The sequence below is a fragment of the Dipteris shenzhenensis genome, chromosome 16 (assembly GCF_047967505.1).
Source record: "Dipteris shenzhenensis isolate YYH24624 ecotype China chromosome 16, Dip_SZ_1.0, whole genome shotgun sequence".
Classification (NCBI taxonomy): Eukaryota; Viridiplantae; Streptophyta; class Polypodiopsida; order Gleicheniales; family Dipteridaceae; genus Dipteris; species Dipteris shenzhenensis.
In genome coordinates this window covers 28,969,984-28,984,059 of record NC_141611.1, presented here as the reverse complement: position 1 = coordinate 28,984,059, position 14,076 = coordinate 28,969,984, and the positions used below count along the sequence as shown (strand labels likewise).

At 46.2% G+C, this 14,076-nt stretch overlaps 1 protein-coding gene across 1 annotated transcript in view; it reads left to right on the top strand.

Annotated features, from left to right (window-relative positions):
* The window catches only part of NSF (AAA-type ATPase family protein), a 96,437-nt gene that overhangs the window by 58,588 nt on the left and 23,773 nt on the right, over positions 1 to 14,076 (top strand). The window contains exon 9 of the mRNA XM_087386790.1: positions 7,136 to 7,235. Within this exon, the coding sequence (XP_087242916.1) occupies positions 7,136 to 7,235 (100 nt within the window). The remainder of the gene's footprint in view (positions 1 to 7,135; positions 7,236 to 14,076) is intronic.

The window sequence follows — 14,076 nt, the reverse complement described above, 5'->3', positions numbered from 1 at the left end:
GATATTCGGGACATGAAATACATCTGACATGTAGTTCTTTTTTCCATCCTGCATAGACAAGGGAATTTTATCAATTTGCACAATAGGATGTGTAGTATCATCACCAGTCTCCACAAATCCTGGTCTTTTTATTTTCCTTGCATCCTGCATCTATTCTGAAGGTACGAGTCTATTAGATAAGGTTGAAAAACACAAGTATAAAGTACTTGTATCTAGGCCTAGGACTAAGTGTCCTAGGTGTCACATAGGACTAAGTGTCCTATGTGGCATAGAAGGCACTAACACTATAAGTGCCTACACTTATGCCTACAAGGCACATACCATGGCCTATAGGGCATCACTAGAACCACCAAAAGATGGCCTACAAACCCCCCTCCATGGGATGGGCTGAAGTACTCTGGAAACGTCTCAGAATACCTGGTAGTTTCTGGTCATGGTGGCACTTGTTCATCCAAAAGGATATAGCCACCTATGAATGTACAAGGAATGTCAGATCATGTAACAAAGGGAACCAAGTGTAAAGCCTGTCGGAAGACTTCGAACTTGGGACGAGGAAGTGCCTTTGTAAATATATCTGCGATGTTGTCCTCTGTGGGAAGATAGGACAACTCTATGTCTCCTGCTGACAACCGCTCCCGAACATAATGATAGTGAACTTCAATATGCTTGGTACGCGCATAAAACACTGGGTTACGCGCAATGGCCAAAGCACTCTGGCTGTCAGTGTAGACAATAGTGAAGGATGTCTGGCAAATACCAAGATCTGTAAGTAACTGTCGAAGCCAAACACACTCTACTGTAGCGGTGAAGGCTGCCCTGTACTCAGCCTCACAACTAGACGTGGCAACTGTCGGTTGCTTCTTGCTGAGCCAAGAAATACATGAATTGCCAAGCAAAAAACAATTGCCAGTATGTGACACTTTGGTGTCAGAACATCCTGCCCAGTCACTATCCGTGTAAGCATGCATGGTAAGTGAACCCTGATCACCATAGAAGAGGGCTAAATCCTGAGTGCCTCTGAGATATCTGAAGACTCTCTTCACTGCCTGCCAATGCTGTGAACTGGGCATGTGCATGAATGTGCTGAGCTGAGAGACTGCATACTGCAAGTCAGGTCTGGTGTGACATAAATAAATAAGGCATCCAACAGCCTGCTGATAAAGAGTGATATCACATGGTGGGCTCCCATCATGAGCTGAGAATTTGAAGCCAGGGTCCACTGGAGTAGAGATTGGCTTGAAATCCTCAAACTGAAAACGATCAAGGAGCTGTCCAATATACTTGGACTGAGACATCATGATACCCCCCTCAACATGAGCAAACTGAATGCCCAAATAATAATGGAGCTGTCCCATGTCTGACATGTCAAAAATCTGCTGCAAATCAGCCTTGAAAGCTGCAATTTGCTGAGTATCTGGGCCCGTGATAAGCATATCATCCACATATAAAATCAGCACTAAAAAATCAGATCCACTCCCATGGAAATAAAGAGTGGGTTCTGTGGGACTATTCTGAAAACCAAGGGATAGTAAGTGTGCATGAATTTTGGCATACCATGCCCTGGGTGCCTGCTTCAAACCACAAAGGGCTTTTCTAAGCCGGCATACCATATTTTCAGAATTAACAACCTCAAAGCCAGGAGGTTGTGTGACATAGACTTCTTCCTGCAGATCCCCATGAAAAAAGGCAGTCTTGATGTCAAGTTGGTGCACTTGCCAATGATGATGGGCTGCAAAGGCAATGACACATCGAATGGTAGTAATCCTGGATGTGGGAGCAAATGTCTCCTCAAAGTCAATGCCTTGTTGTTGGGCATACCCTTTTGCAACAAGATGGACTTTGTATCGATCTATGCTGCCATCAGATTTCCTTTTTAATTTGTAGACCCACTGCGTTCCAATGGCATGATTGCCAGGTGGGAGATCTACTAATTCCCAAGTGTCATTTTTGGCAATAGATTGTAACTCAGCTTTCATTGCATCCATCCACTCTTTGCTGTCAAAAGCATCTTTATGGCACAAAGGCTCTTCATTGCAAGCTGTAGCAAGGAGTGCAAACTCAAGAAAGTGACCATGCTGTCTATTCCCTGATCTTGTCCGGGCAGCAAAAGGCTGATCTTGTTTGCTGTCCCTCAATGTGTCAAGAAGCCATCTGGGAACTTGCCTTTGCTGTCTATTGACAGCTCTTTCTTCAATGACTGCATCATGAGTAGTGGGATCATTTTGTGCCGGAAGAGAAACCTGCAAATCAGCATGAGGTGGTGGCTGTTTATTGCTTAGTGGAGGGCCTGCAGGAGGCTCGTGTTGCTGCTCAAAATCCGGCTTGGAAGCCTTGCCTCTTCCTGTCTGCTGTGAAGCAAATGCATGATCAGGAATAATGGCTTGTCTATTAGCTCTACTCTGCTCTTCCTGCAAAAGCAAAGTAACTAGAATAGTGGTCTGGATTACCCATGGCCACTAATCGAAGGGTTGTAGCAAACCCTTGATATGTATCTGGTAGTCCATTCAATGTAGTACTGACAAGCTGTGAATTTGGCACCACCTCATCAATGTTGGCAAGCTGTTCCATGAGGTCCTTGACCTTTGTCAAATATGCATCCATTGACTCACCTTCATTCATATTCACTTCCTGTAGTTGCCTTCTCAAATATGCAACACGAGCTTCATTGCGAATCTGATATAGAGAAGCCAATTTATCCCAAGCATCCTTTGCTGTCTTGCAAGACCGGACGTGTGGAATAATGATTCTCTTGCATGATAAAGCAATGCATGAATGTGCATTTGCATCTCTTGCATCCCATCTTGACTGTTCTTGAGTTGGAAGAGGAGCAGCAGGAGTGCTAGAGGAAGAGGCATCAGGAGGAGTACCATCTGCAGAAGGTGCAGTAGTAGAACCAACCACTGTAGCATTGGCTGGCCTCAGATCAGCCCCAGAAACAATATTCCACAAATGCTTTGCAACAAGAATATGTTTCATGAGATAAGACCACATCGGATAGTTAGTGCCATCCAACTTATCATCTTCACGAAGAACTCCAAATAAATCTTGATTGTTCCCAGCCATAGCAACTGTGATAACCTGTAAAAGACCTGAAAACCCAAAAGCCTCAAGGCTATCATTGCAAAAAGCTGGCTGTCCCAAAAATGACAACAAATATCTGCAAATTTCTGACCCAAATCAAAGGGCAAATGCAGATCTGACCCAAATGTGACTGTGACAGGCAATGTTCACTGCAAAAACAGCAAATTTGGCAAAAGCCCCAAATTTATTGAGGGCAAATAGGCCAAAAAGAGGGCAAATTCAGATAAGTCCCAGATTTTGCTGAAATTTTGCAAATGTGACCTAGTGTATGCAAATCTAACTCAATGTCCTGCAAATGTAACTGAATGTCCTGCAATCTGACCCAATGTACTGCAATCTAAACAAGAAATTGCAGAACAAATCCCAAAACTCCAATTTCTTGCAAGAAATTGCAATTAAAGGAGGTGAAAGGAAATGAAAACCCCAAATTTTCAAATGTCCTGCAAAAGCCCCAAATCTGCGAATGTCTGTAGATGACTGCAGTGAGACCAAGGACCTGATTCCAGCCAATGCTAAAATAGGTACGGAACCTGTGGTGAAGGTACGTATGTACGGAAAGCTGGTACGGTTGATCTGTACGTATGTACTCACTGAAGGTACGTATGTACGGGAAGCTGGTACGGCTGATCTGTAGGTTGGTACCACTGTAGGTACGACCGTACGGAAGAGTGTAGAGTATGGCGCAGAGTACGAGTACGGCGTACGACGATTTCAGTACGGCGACCCACTGAAGGTACGGCGAAGTATACTGCGATGCACGACTTCAGTAAGGCGTATGGCGATTTTAGTACGGCGACCCTCGATAGGCAGGTACGAACTAAATGTACGTACGATTGAAGGTATGTACGATTGAAGGTACGTATGACACGAAAGGTACGACAGAGCAGATAGCGCTGAAGGGCCTCGAACTAGATCTGGGAATGTGTCGACCAGCAAGGCAGAAAACTCTCCAATGAGCAATGGAGGACTCGGGGCTGAGGAGAGCTGAAAAGCTAGAGCAGTACCCGCTCTGATACCACTGAAGGTACGAGTCAAAAAGAGAGAGAGAGTGCAGGTACAAGACGAGTCGAAAGAGAAGTCATGTCAAACTTAGATAAGGTTGAAAAACACAAGTACAAAGTACTTGTACCTAGGCCTAGGACTAAGTGTCCTAGGTGTCACATAGGACTAAGTGTCCTATGTGGCATAGAAGGCACTAACACTATAAGTGCCTACACTTATGCCTACAAGGCACATACCATGGCCTATAGGGCATCACTAGAACCACCAAAAGATGGCCTACAAATCTGCATGACTTGTCATGTGGTTTGATGCACCTGAGTCAACATACCACACATCATTGCTTTCTTCTGCGCTTGTCACAGAATTGGTCATGTGCTGTACCATAAACAGATGCTTATTTTTGTCATCACCCTGTCTACTAGAGGATGCAAAATTGCCTTGCTGTAATTTTTCAGGCATGATGTCATTTTGCTTTTCATTGCAGTCTTTAACCATATGACCCATTTTACCACAATAGTAGCATTCAATATTGTTGTTTGCATTTTGGCCTCTTTGCCATCCACCACGACCTCTTTGGCTCCCCCTGCCTCTAAAGTTACCACGTCCTCCTCCATAGGACTGGTTTTCTTGTATTTGCTGTATATTCTGATTTTTGCCACGGCCTCCAAATCGGCCTGCTCTACCTCTGCCTCTACCTCTTCCAGCATTTGAGTAGAAGACAGCTTCTTTTGAAGTTGCTCCTGAAGAAGATGCACCACCATTTCTCTGCTCTTTAGAAATTAGAAGAGCAATCAACTCCTCAAAATCAGTAAAATTCTCACAGACAGCAATGGATGTCCGGAATTGTGCATAATCCTTTTCTAGACCATTCAAGGTCACAGAAACTAAATCATTATCTTCCACTGGCGACCCAATAGATGCAAGTGCATCGGCAATCTTCTTCACCTTCATGTGGTAGTCATTGATGCTCATATTTTCTCTCTGCACATTATGCAACTTTTGCTTGAGCTGCATTTTTCTGGCTTGCGTATTTGTGCTATACATTTTTGTCAAAGTATCCCACGCCTCCTTCAGCGTGCTTGGATCCTGGATATGCACAATCATAGAATCTGAAATACTGATAGACAGCCAGTACATAACTTTTCTGGCTCTCTCATGCCGGCCTTTAAATGCCTGCAACTCCTGTTGATTGGGAACATTAGGAATAACTGATTCTTGTTCAGCTCTAGTAATGAACTCCCAATAGCCTTTTCCCTTAAGGAAATTCGTCATTCTAAACTTGCATGCTTGGAAGTTGTTCTTGTCAAGCTTTTCGGTGACAATCTGTGAAAGAGCATCAGACGCCATTACAAAACATGTCACTGTAAAAAAACACAACTTTTATCTCACAAGGGCAAATCTGCAAAACTGACGAAAGTGGTATTTGACCACACAGTCACTTCCTAGTGACGATTATGCATCAACTGGCAATAAGAATGATTCTGTCACTCCGAATATCTCTATCCTCTCGCCACACCGCACGTCGTCCCAATCTGAGACAGTGCACTCTTGCACTTTCCGGTTATGCTACCCGCAAAGATTTCTCCCTCGAAAAAAAAAAGGAAAGCAACACTGATCCTCTTACTAGGACACCGCGAACTTTGTTTGCTTTCTTGAGCTCCTTACCACGAACCGAGCTCTGATGGGAGAGAAGAAAGGAGTCTCACTTGCGGCTTTCTCACATACACAATGGGGGAATACACAAAGGTGGAGGCTGAAAACAGTTTTTCTCTTCTTAGTTGTGAAAGCCAAAAGAAGTACAAAAGAATAGGTGAACCCTATATGTGGGTCTCAAACCAAACTCAGCTAACTAAGGTGGCATACTAACTGAGCCATTAACTAGAGTAAAGATAGCTGTCATCCAGCTATTATTCATGGACGGTGTACCAACTGCATCTGCAGCTAACAAGTCGGTGACATAAATGCACAACGGTCACCTTGGCATATCACGAGTGGAGCTCGATATCTCAATAGGGGGGGGTGCGGAGAGAAGCAGGGCAAAGGGTGGGTGGGAGGGGGGAGCGAGGAAGAAGAGGATGGCGGAGGGGGATCGGGTGGGGAGGGGCGGAGAGACGTAGGGCAAAGGGCGGACAGGAGGGGGAGGCGAGGGAGGAGGGCAGAGGGGGATCCCGGGGGGGTTGTGTGTGTGGGGTGGTTGGGGGGCTGGAGGGATCGGAGGAGAGGGAGGTGGAGAGAGATCCGGATGGGGTAGGCCAATGCAGCATACCAATAAGTATTGTGCTTTATTTTTTGAAGCTTGTAGCATTTGTTATAGTTGTTTGGCACTTCAAAGGTTAAGGACAATGACACAGGGTGCAATTTCCGACTGTATTCCAATATTTAACATGAAATAATGTTGTCTTCACAATTAATAGCAGTCCAAATGATGAGATTGTTGAACAATTGTTTCTCCTGAAGTGCGGGCGGACTTTAGAGCGAAACCCAGAATGAAGGCCTTTTTATGGATATTGGCTCATGGGTGTGTGAGAGCATAGTTTAATATAACGTTATGCAGCCACTGTACCTTTTTTTTCCTTTAACATGATGACTTTGGGTGTGGTCCACAATTTATCCATATAGATATTGTCCAACATTGGCACATGACTGTGATTGCTCAAAGAGGAAACTTGCATGTGCTTATGAGTGTTGATGATGGTAGTTGAGATGTTTTCATTCTGCATCCAATATTTTATATTATGAAGCTTTGTGACTCCGACTTTCATGAGGTTTAGACCTGACTATAGGGCATCAAGTTTGCGTTGCTAAATTTGGAAAGACACTAGATACTTAGGTGTGTAAAGACAACTCACCTTGGCAGATATCCATTCTGCAAATACTTCGACGAATGCAAACATATAAACTTAAACACATATATGGTCACCAACCCCAGGAGGCCTTAGATGTGACAAACAGTTTTTGCTCATGACCCCATTTTTTGGGTCAAAATCTCAGTCTTGGTGTGATAGGTGTTGATTGAGACTTGAAGCTTGACAATTGTGGTGTTCCCCTGTAGGTTGTAAATGGACCTGAGGTTCTGAGTAAATTTGTTGGAGAGACGGAAAAGAATGTTCGTGACCTGTTTGCAGATGCAGAAAACGATCAGAGGACCCGAGGTAGGTACACTGTTTTGGTATTTGTGTTTGCACCCAGCTGCGTCTATAGCAATACTTGTGACCTGCGCTGGATAGCTTTTTCATCACAGGCAAAGCATAATATTGTAACTTTTTTTTTTTCAAGAACAAAGCATAATATTGCAACTTCAAGTGGAGCTTGTCAGAACTATGGATGTGTTCATCAGTTTCATAAAAATGTTAACAACCTTTGTCAGTTACACAGTAGATTTGCAGGGGTTCTGAAGGGCTGAAAAGATCTGGAACAACCCAACAAGGGGCTCTCTGTATATGCAAAATTTAAAATTTTTGAAAATTTGCTCTGTCTGGATTCTCAAGTAAACCAACATTTGCTTCTTGTCTGTTGGGTTCAAAAGCTTAGTGGAATTCTTCATGGGTCTTCCTTCTGAGGGCATGGACAGTTCTCGAAAACAGTAGATTCCTCATCTTTCTTAAAAGTAGCTGCTTTTGTTCTCCACAACTATGAGCTCTTTAGCCCAAGTTGACTGCTTTGCAGTGCGGATATACACAAAGCTCTTGTCTCTCTGAGTTCAAAAGGGTAGAAGGTTTCGATGCAGTCCTTTAAGGATTTGAGACTGGATTGGTACCCACTTTATGTCTTTCTGTTTATCTCTGGTGTGCTATGTGAGGATGCAGCCTCTACTGCACCAATATGAGGCTTTAGTTCTATTGATGATTTTTTGGGAAGTGCATTTGAAAAGGGAGAAAAGGCCTACGGACGTGCTTTAGATAATGCATGGCATAAACTCACCATGAAGTAACATTTATATGCTTTTAGCATCGAATGACAGTGAGGTGTCATTGGTCATTGTCCTCACCATCGTTGTCATCGTTAATCATCATCATTACAGCTCCTGAGGATAACATGACCTGTGCACATGCATGCAAGAACCTCTACACTTTCCAGCATATTATCTTACCTGGATCGATGTGTGAAGACACTCTTCCTTTCACGTTGACTTCAGAGGTTATATCGTAATCATAGATAAAGTCTATCTAGTTTTTCTGCCTTCCCGACAAAATTTTTTAGTCCATAACTTGATTGGGTGGGAGCATAGAAAGAAAGAAAGGGATGGGTGGGGGGGATCGGGGGGCGATATACGGGGGAAAGGGAGGGCAGAGTCTCCAGTATGTTCCAGTCATTCCGTCAACTAGTTGGAGAGCAGAGAGGAGAGGTGGGCACTGAATGTCGTCGTACAATGAAAGCTGGATCTGGCATCTGGATCATGTCCCTCGAAGAACACCTGTGGGCCAGTAAGAGATAACCAAGCCACTGAACCCCAGGTCATATAGAAAGGTGCCGTTTGAAAGATGCTGAAAATCCTAGCAACACCTTTCCAGATCGTCCTCGCCTGTCTGCACTCCCAAAGGCAATGCTGTACTGACTCAACTGCCATGTGACAACGAGGACAAGTAGGGTCAGCCCTGAACCTAGATCTCCACAGGTTCACTGCAATCCCTCCATGAATAGAAAGCCAAAAGAAAAGAGTGACCTTTCTATTCCTGAGGTATTTCCAGAGCCTACGCCAAAAGTTCTTCCGCACAGCTGCGGAAATATGAAAACTATCCCAGTATTTTTGCAAAGGTTTGCAATCTACCGTGTAAACACAGATAGAGCTAGAGATAGAGATAGAGATATATATATATAGAGAGAGGGGGGTTTGCAATTTACGTGTACGTTTGGTGTGGCCTGGGTTTGTTTTCCTTGCTTTACGCTTTCAAGTATAGCTGGAAATCACTTGTCTCCCTCCTCTTTTCGTGTCTGGGAGACATTGCGTAGGGAAATAGTGAATGTCTTGGTGTGGGTTTTTTTTTCATTTCAAGTATAGCTGGAAATCACTTGTAGCCAGCTCTCCCTCCTCTTTTTGTGTCTAGGACATATTGTAGTGAATGTTATTTTGGTTGGCTGTTTCCTCCTGATACTCTCCAACACGAGAGCGAATTGCTGTGCCGGAGAGATGCCCAGCCCAACCTGGCATCCCAGGTATTTGACGGAGATTCCCCTCTGAATCCATGTGAACCCTATGTCAATCCCCCAGACTGGAGTGTCCTCATCACTGATCCAAAAGCCATTGGATTTGTTCCAATTAATGTGCGCACTTGCCGCAATGCAAAACAAATCCAATCCTGTCCTGAATGAATTTAGTGTCTGTGGAGTGACATCCAAAAAAACAGCTGTGTCATCTGCCAACTCACTGTCTAAGAGCTCATCCTCTCGCCTCAAAGGAAGCCTGAGCCCTACGATTCCAGCTTGAGCTCTAATGTAATAGCTCATAGCCTCAGCCACAAAGAGGAATAAAAAGGGGGCTAGGGGGCAACCCTGATGGACTGATCTGGTAATCTCAGTCTTGAATTCTACATTGGTGAAGGATGCATCAAGTGAAATAGTCATATCCCCTGTCACCAACCCAGGTAAGTGTCGCCAAATAACCTCTAGCATCATCTGTGGCGTGAGTGTCTAGATCTGCTGTAAGAAGGGAGGCAGAGAAATCGGTGGCAACCTGCAAGGCGGCCTCTTGATGTGTCTGAAGAACTCCGCATGAGTCAATAAGCTGTGAGACGCTCTCCCTACTATGTCTGGGGCCAAGAGTAGAGAAGAAGTGCTTGTTGACCCTACCTCCCTTCTGTGTCCAAAATGACTCTTTGGCGTGAAAGGCATACTCTGCTCTCTGATCTAAAAGTGACTGTTGTTGAGCCCTTGTTGCAGCAAGGCGCTCCTGAATCCAAGCATCTGTAGGCCTCTTTCGCTCCTCCCTCTGGAGGGCAGCCAATTGCTGGCGGATACCTATCTCACGCCTGAGGATCTGACCCCTTCTGATACGAGCAACTGAAAGATAAGAGTCACTGATATTAGAGGGCTGCGGCTAAATCTAAAGGAGAAAGCTGTCCATCTTGCGAATGAGATACCCAGGTCCTCAACACTGTCTCTGTAAGGCCCTCCTCTGCATAGAAAGAATTTAGAATCTTGATACTGGCAGAGCGGCGCCTCACATGGGGATCTGAGACCATCAAAACCATTGGAAAATGATCCGAAGTGGACACCCCGGCTGCAATGCTCTGTCAAGAGCCCAATCACCCACATAAAATCTGTCAATCTGTGCATGTATGGGCATCTGCAATCTCTTGTTCGACCAAGAAAACAGGAGAGAATGTGGCCGAGTGTGAAAAGCATCATCATGCCAAGCCCTGCCGCTATACAACAAAAGGAAGGCATCCCACGCTGCTCTCTCTAGGGAGTGAAGGCCACCTTCCCTACCACGCCTTTTGTTTGAGGACATTTCAATTATGTTGAAATCGCCCCCTATAATCCAAGCATTCGCAATATGTGACCAAGAAAGTAGTTCCTTCCAAAAATTCCAAAAAAGAACACGGCCCCTCTAGAATTGGGTGCATAAAGGTTTAAGAGACTAACCTTATGCCCATCAATCAAAAGTATAGTCCACTGAGCTTTGGAAGGGACTATGATCCCGTGTCCAATCACCAAGGGGAGTATAGAAGAAGAAACAGAAATGCAAGTACCTCCCCTAGTGCCCAAGGCAGGTGACCAAAAAGTGTGGCGTGAAAGAAGCTTACCCGACTTGGAACAATCCCATATTTGGACAACATGTCCAATCCATACTGCCTCTGCAAGAACCGTATCCGTGTTGGTGATCTAATCACCTCACTGGCCCAAGAAATAATGCAGCTCTTCCAAATCCTTCATCTCAAACTTCTGCTTCAATAGCATTTTCACATGAAGGATATCTCCCTTACCTCTTTCAAGTGTAGGCAGACACATCTGCCTGATCTCAGCAAGAACTCTGTCACTCTCCTCAAGTAAAGCACGAGCCTCTGTAGGAAGGCTCTCCCTAGATGAGCGCTTCTGTATCTGAGCAGGGTCAGGAGCAGCCTCATCTGCACATGGAACCAGGACAGGGATGTCTCCTACCTGAAGAGACGTGTCCGTGATCCCGTCAGTGGTAGCCTGAGGTCTTGGCTCACCAACTCTGAAAAGCAGCCAACGGGCGACGATTGGAGCAGGACATGCTGACTGTCCTGTACGCGCTGTAGAGGTACCGGGATGAGAGGCTGAAGGTCTTGGTTGTGAAGTTGAAGGTCTAGTAGCGCGTGAGGCGGTAGGAACTGGTCGTGAAGAAGGTCGAGGTCGGGCGAAGCTATGAGGCGCACTCGTGGATCTTTTTGGTCTTTTCTTTCTCCTTGGGCAATCTTTGGCAAAGTGCCCAAGGGTCCTGCAAATCCTACACTGATCCTATCTCCTTGCAATCTCGACTCTCTGTTTGAAGGAGCCATCTGGACGCTGAAGCATAATGTGGTCATCCGAGATGTTAGGGTCAGAGACAATGACCCTAACACGCAGTACCCCATCGGACTTGACTGCCTCTGCTCCTGAAGTAGGCATCTCAGGGAGAGGGGGGATCTTAGTAACCACTCCAAAGGCGGCTCCAATGGAATGTAGTAGTCGATGGTACACCCGAGGAAGGCCTAGAAATATGATGAAAAGTGACAGCGTCCAGCTGTATTTCTCGATAGGATCAAGCCCCAAAGAAAAAGGGGTAAAAAAAATCCTCCTGGAGCTCAGTGCTAACGGGCTAGCTTGCAGCACTGTACGAGCTGCCTCCGAGGAGTCAAAAACAACCTAGAAGAAACCTCGCCCAAGAAGACGAACATCTGTAAGGTGCCCTGCGAGGTCTCCAAGTAGAGTGGCGAGCATCCAGTCCTTGGTCTGTAACTTGGAAGGGTGGGACCCATGGATGCGAGCAAAGAGCGATGTCGAGCTCTCTTGCTTAGTATCTTTTTTGAGTTGTTGCAAATCGTCTTTTGAAAACACAACTGTTTTCGCGGCCGGTGGAAGTGGACGGAGTTTGGCTGAAGGCAGAGCTATTGCCAATCGAGGTGGGTGAGGCTGACTCGAACACGAACAAGGTTCCTTCCGCACTAAGCTGCCCAGGAGAGGAGGAAGGTGAGCTGAGGAGGAGGTGGAGGGGATGAGGAGGAAAGGAATGAAGGGGAGGATGAGGAGAAGAAGAGGGGGAGGGAGGAGGGGTAGGGAGCGGGAAGAAGGGGTAGAGGAGAGGGCTGAGGCGGGGGGGTAGGGAGCGGGGGAGAGGAGAGGGGGGTAGAGGAGAGGGCTGAGGCGGAGGGTAGGGAGCGGGGGAGAGGAGAGGGCTGGAGCGGGGGAGGAGAGGGGGGTAGAGGAGAGGGCTGAGGCGGGGTAGGGAGCGGGGGAGGGGAGAGGGCTGAGGCGGGGGGTAGGGAGGGCTGAGGTGGAGGGTAGGGAGCGGGGGAGAGGAGCAGGCTGAGGCGGGGGGTAGGGAGCGGGGGAGAGGAGGGGGTGGAGGAGGGGGGGAGGGCTGAGAGGGCGGGGAAGGGTGAGTGGGCTGAGAGGGCGGGGAAGGGTGAGTGGGCTGAGAGGGGAGGGGGCGGGCTGAGAGGGAGAGGAGGGGAAGGGGGAGTGGGCTGAAGAAGAAGAAGAATAATAATATATTATCGTCCTCTGAAGACCAAAAATCGGCCTATGGGACCTGAAACAATACAAAACCTTACATACATAAAGACTCCTCCCTCAAAGGGGAGGGTAATAAGAGAAACTACCTTTATGTCTAGGTGAGTTTCTGTGCTTGAAAAGCTTAGATACAAATGTTCCTAAAGCTGAGGGTGACACCTTATGTAGCAAAGCAGCCAGTCTGTTATGTCCCTCAAGAAGAGAGCTGAACTTTTTCCTAATGTGTGCATAGTAAGGGCATATCATTACCATGAGAGGGAGAGGAGGAGGAGGGAGGGAGGGGCTGAGGGAGGGGGACGGGGAGGGGCTGAGGGCGAGGGAGGGGCTGAGGGAGAGGGGGCAGCAAGGGTCGCGGAGGAGCAGCAGCTCACCTTGCATTAGCTATCATAGATCAGGTGGCAAGATTTCTGGCACCCTTGCAGGTGAAAATCAGCAAAAGCAACCCTGGAAAACCTGTTGGAAGAGAGTCGCCAAGTCTAGAAGCAAATTGAGTTGCTTGGAAGCTCCAAACTACTTGGAAAAGTGCGATTTTGATAGGCCAGGCTCCTGGATGAAGTACGAATCAGATTTGGGCCTCTGGGAAGGCATGAACAGTAGGCATGCAGCCAAAACGAACTGATCTGGAGGCTCTTGACACAAAAACGAATTTCGTTTTTGAGCTTCTGGCAGCCCACCATCAGCCCACAGACTGCTCTGTAGTCAAAAATCAGCAAGGCGATGCGATAGAATAACCCTGGAGCACTTTTCTAGCCTGTGACTTGCCTCTTCATGTTCTTCTGTGGTCCAGAAAACAACCGTGAAAGCAAAGTTCGACTTTTCTGCTTGCTTTCCAAGCCAGCTAGCCAAACGTGGCTCCTAGAGCTATTTTTAGCGACAGGGATTTTTACCCCTCTCTAACCTTCAGTCCCTTGCCTTGGCCCATGGAACTAATTGCACTGAAGTGTCCTTTGAACTGTTTTAATCAGTTGGAGGCTAGGGTAGTCACCATTAATTCCTAAAGCTTAGAAATTCATGTCGCCGTGACACGTGGTATTCATCGATGACCTGGATAGATGTGAAGAGGTTTTGTTGTTCACGTCTTTTTGTGGTAAAATGTAAATTTGGGGCATACTCTATTACTCATAAGACTTTTCGTCTTATGGGGGAGTACAGGAAATAAGTCTTCTTCACATGTGAAACGCTTCTTGAGTGCATTTTTGCGTTGAACCTGAAAGTAAGGCTAGTAGAGGTTAATCAGTTCAAATGATGTAAATGAACGTTACACCTATCTAGAAAGGTAGGTCAACTGAGTGTGCCTATGCAATTGAGGGTTTTAACTAA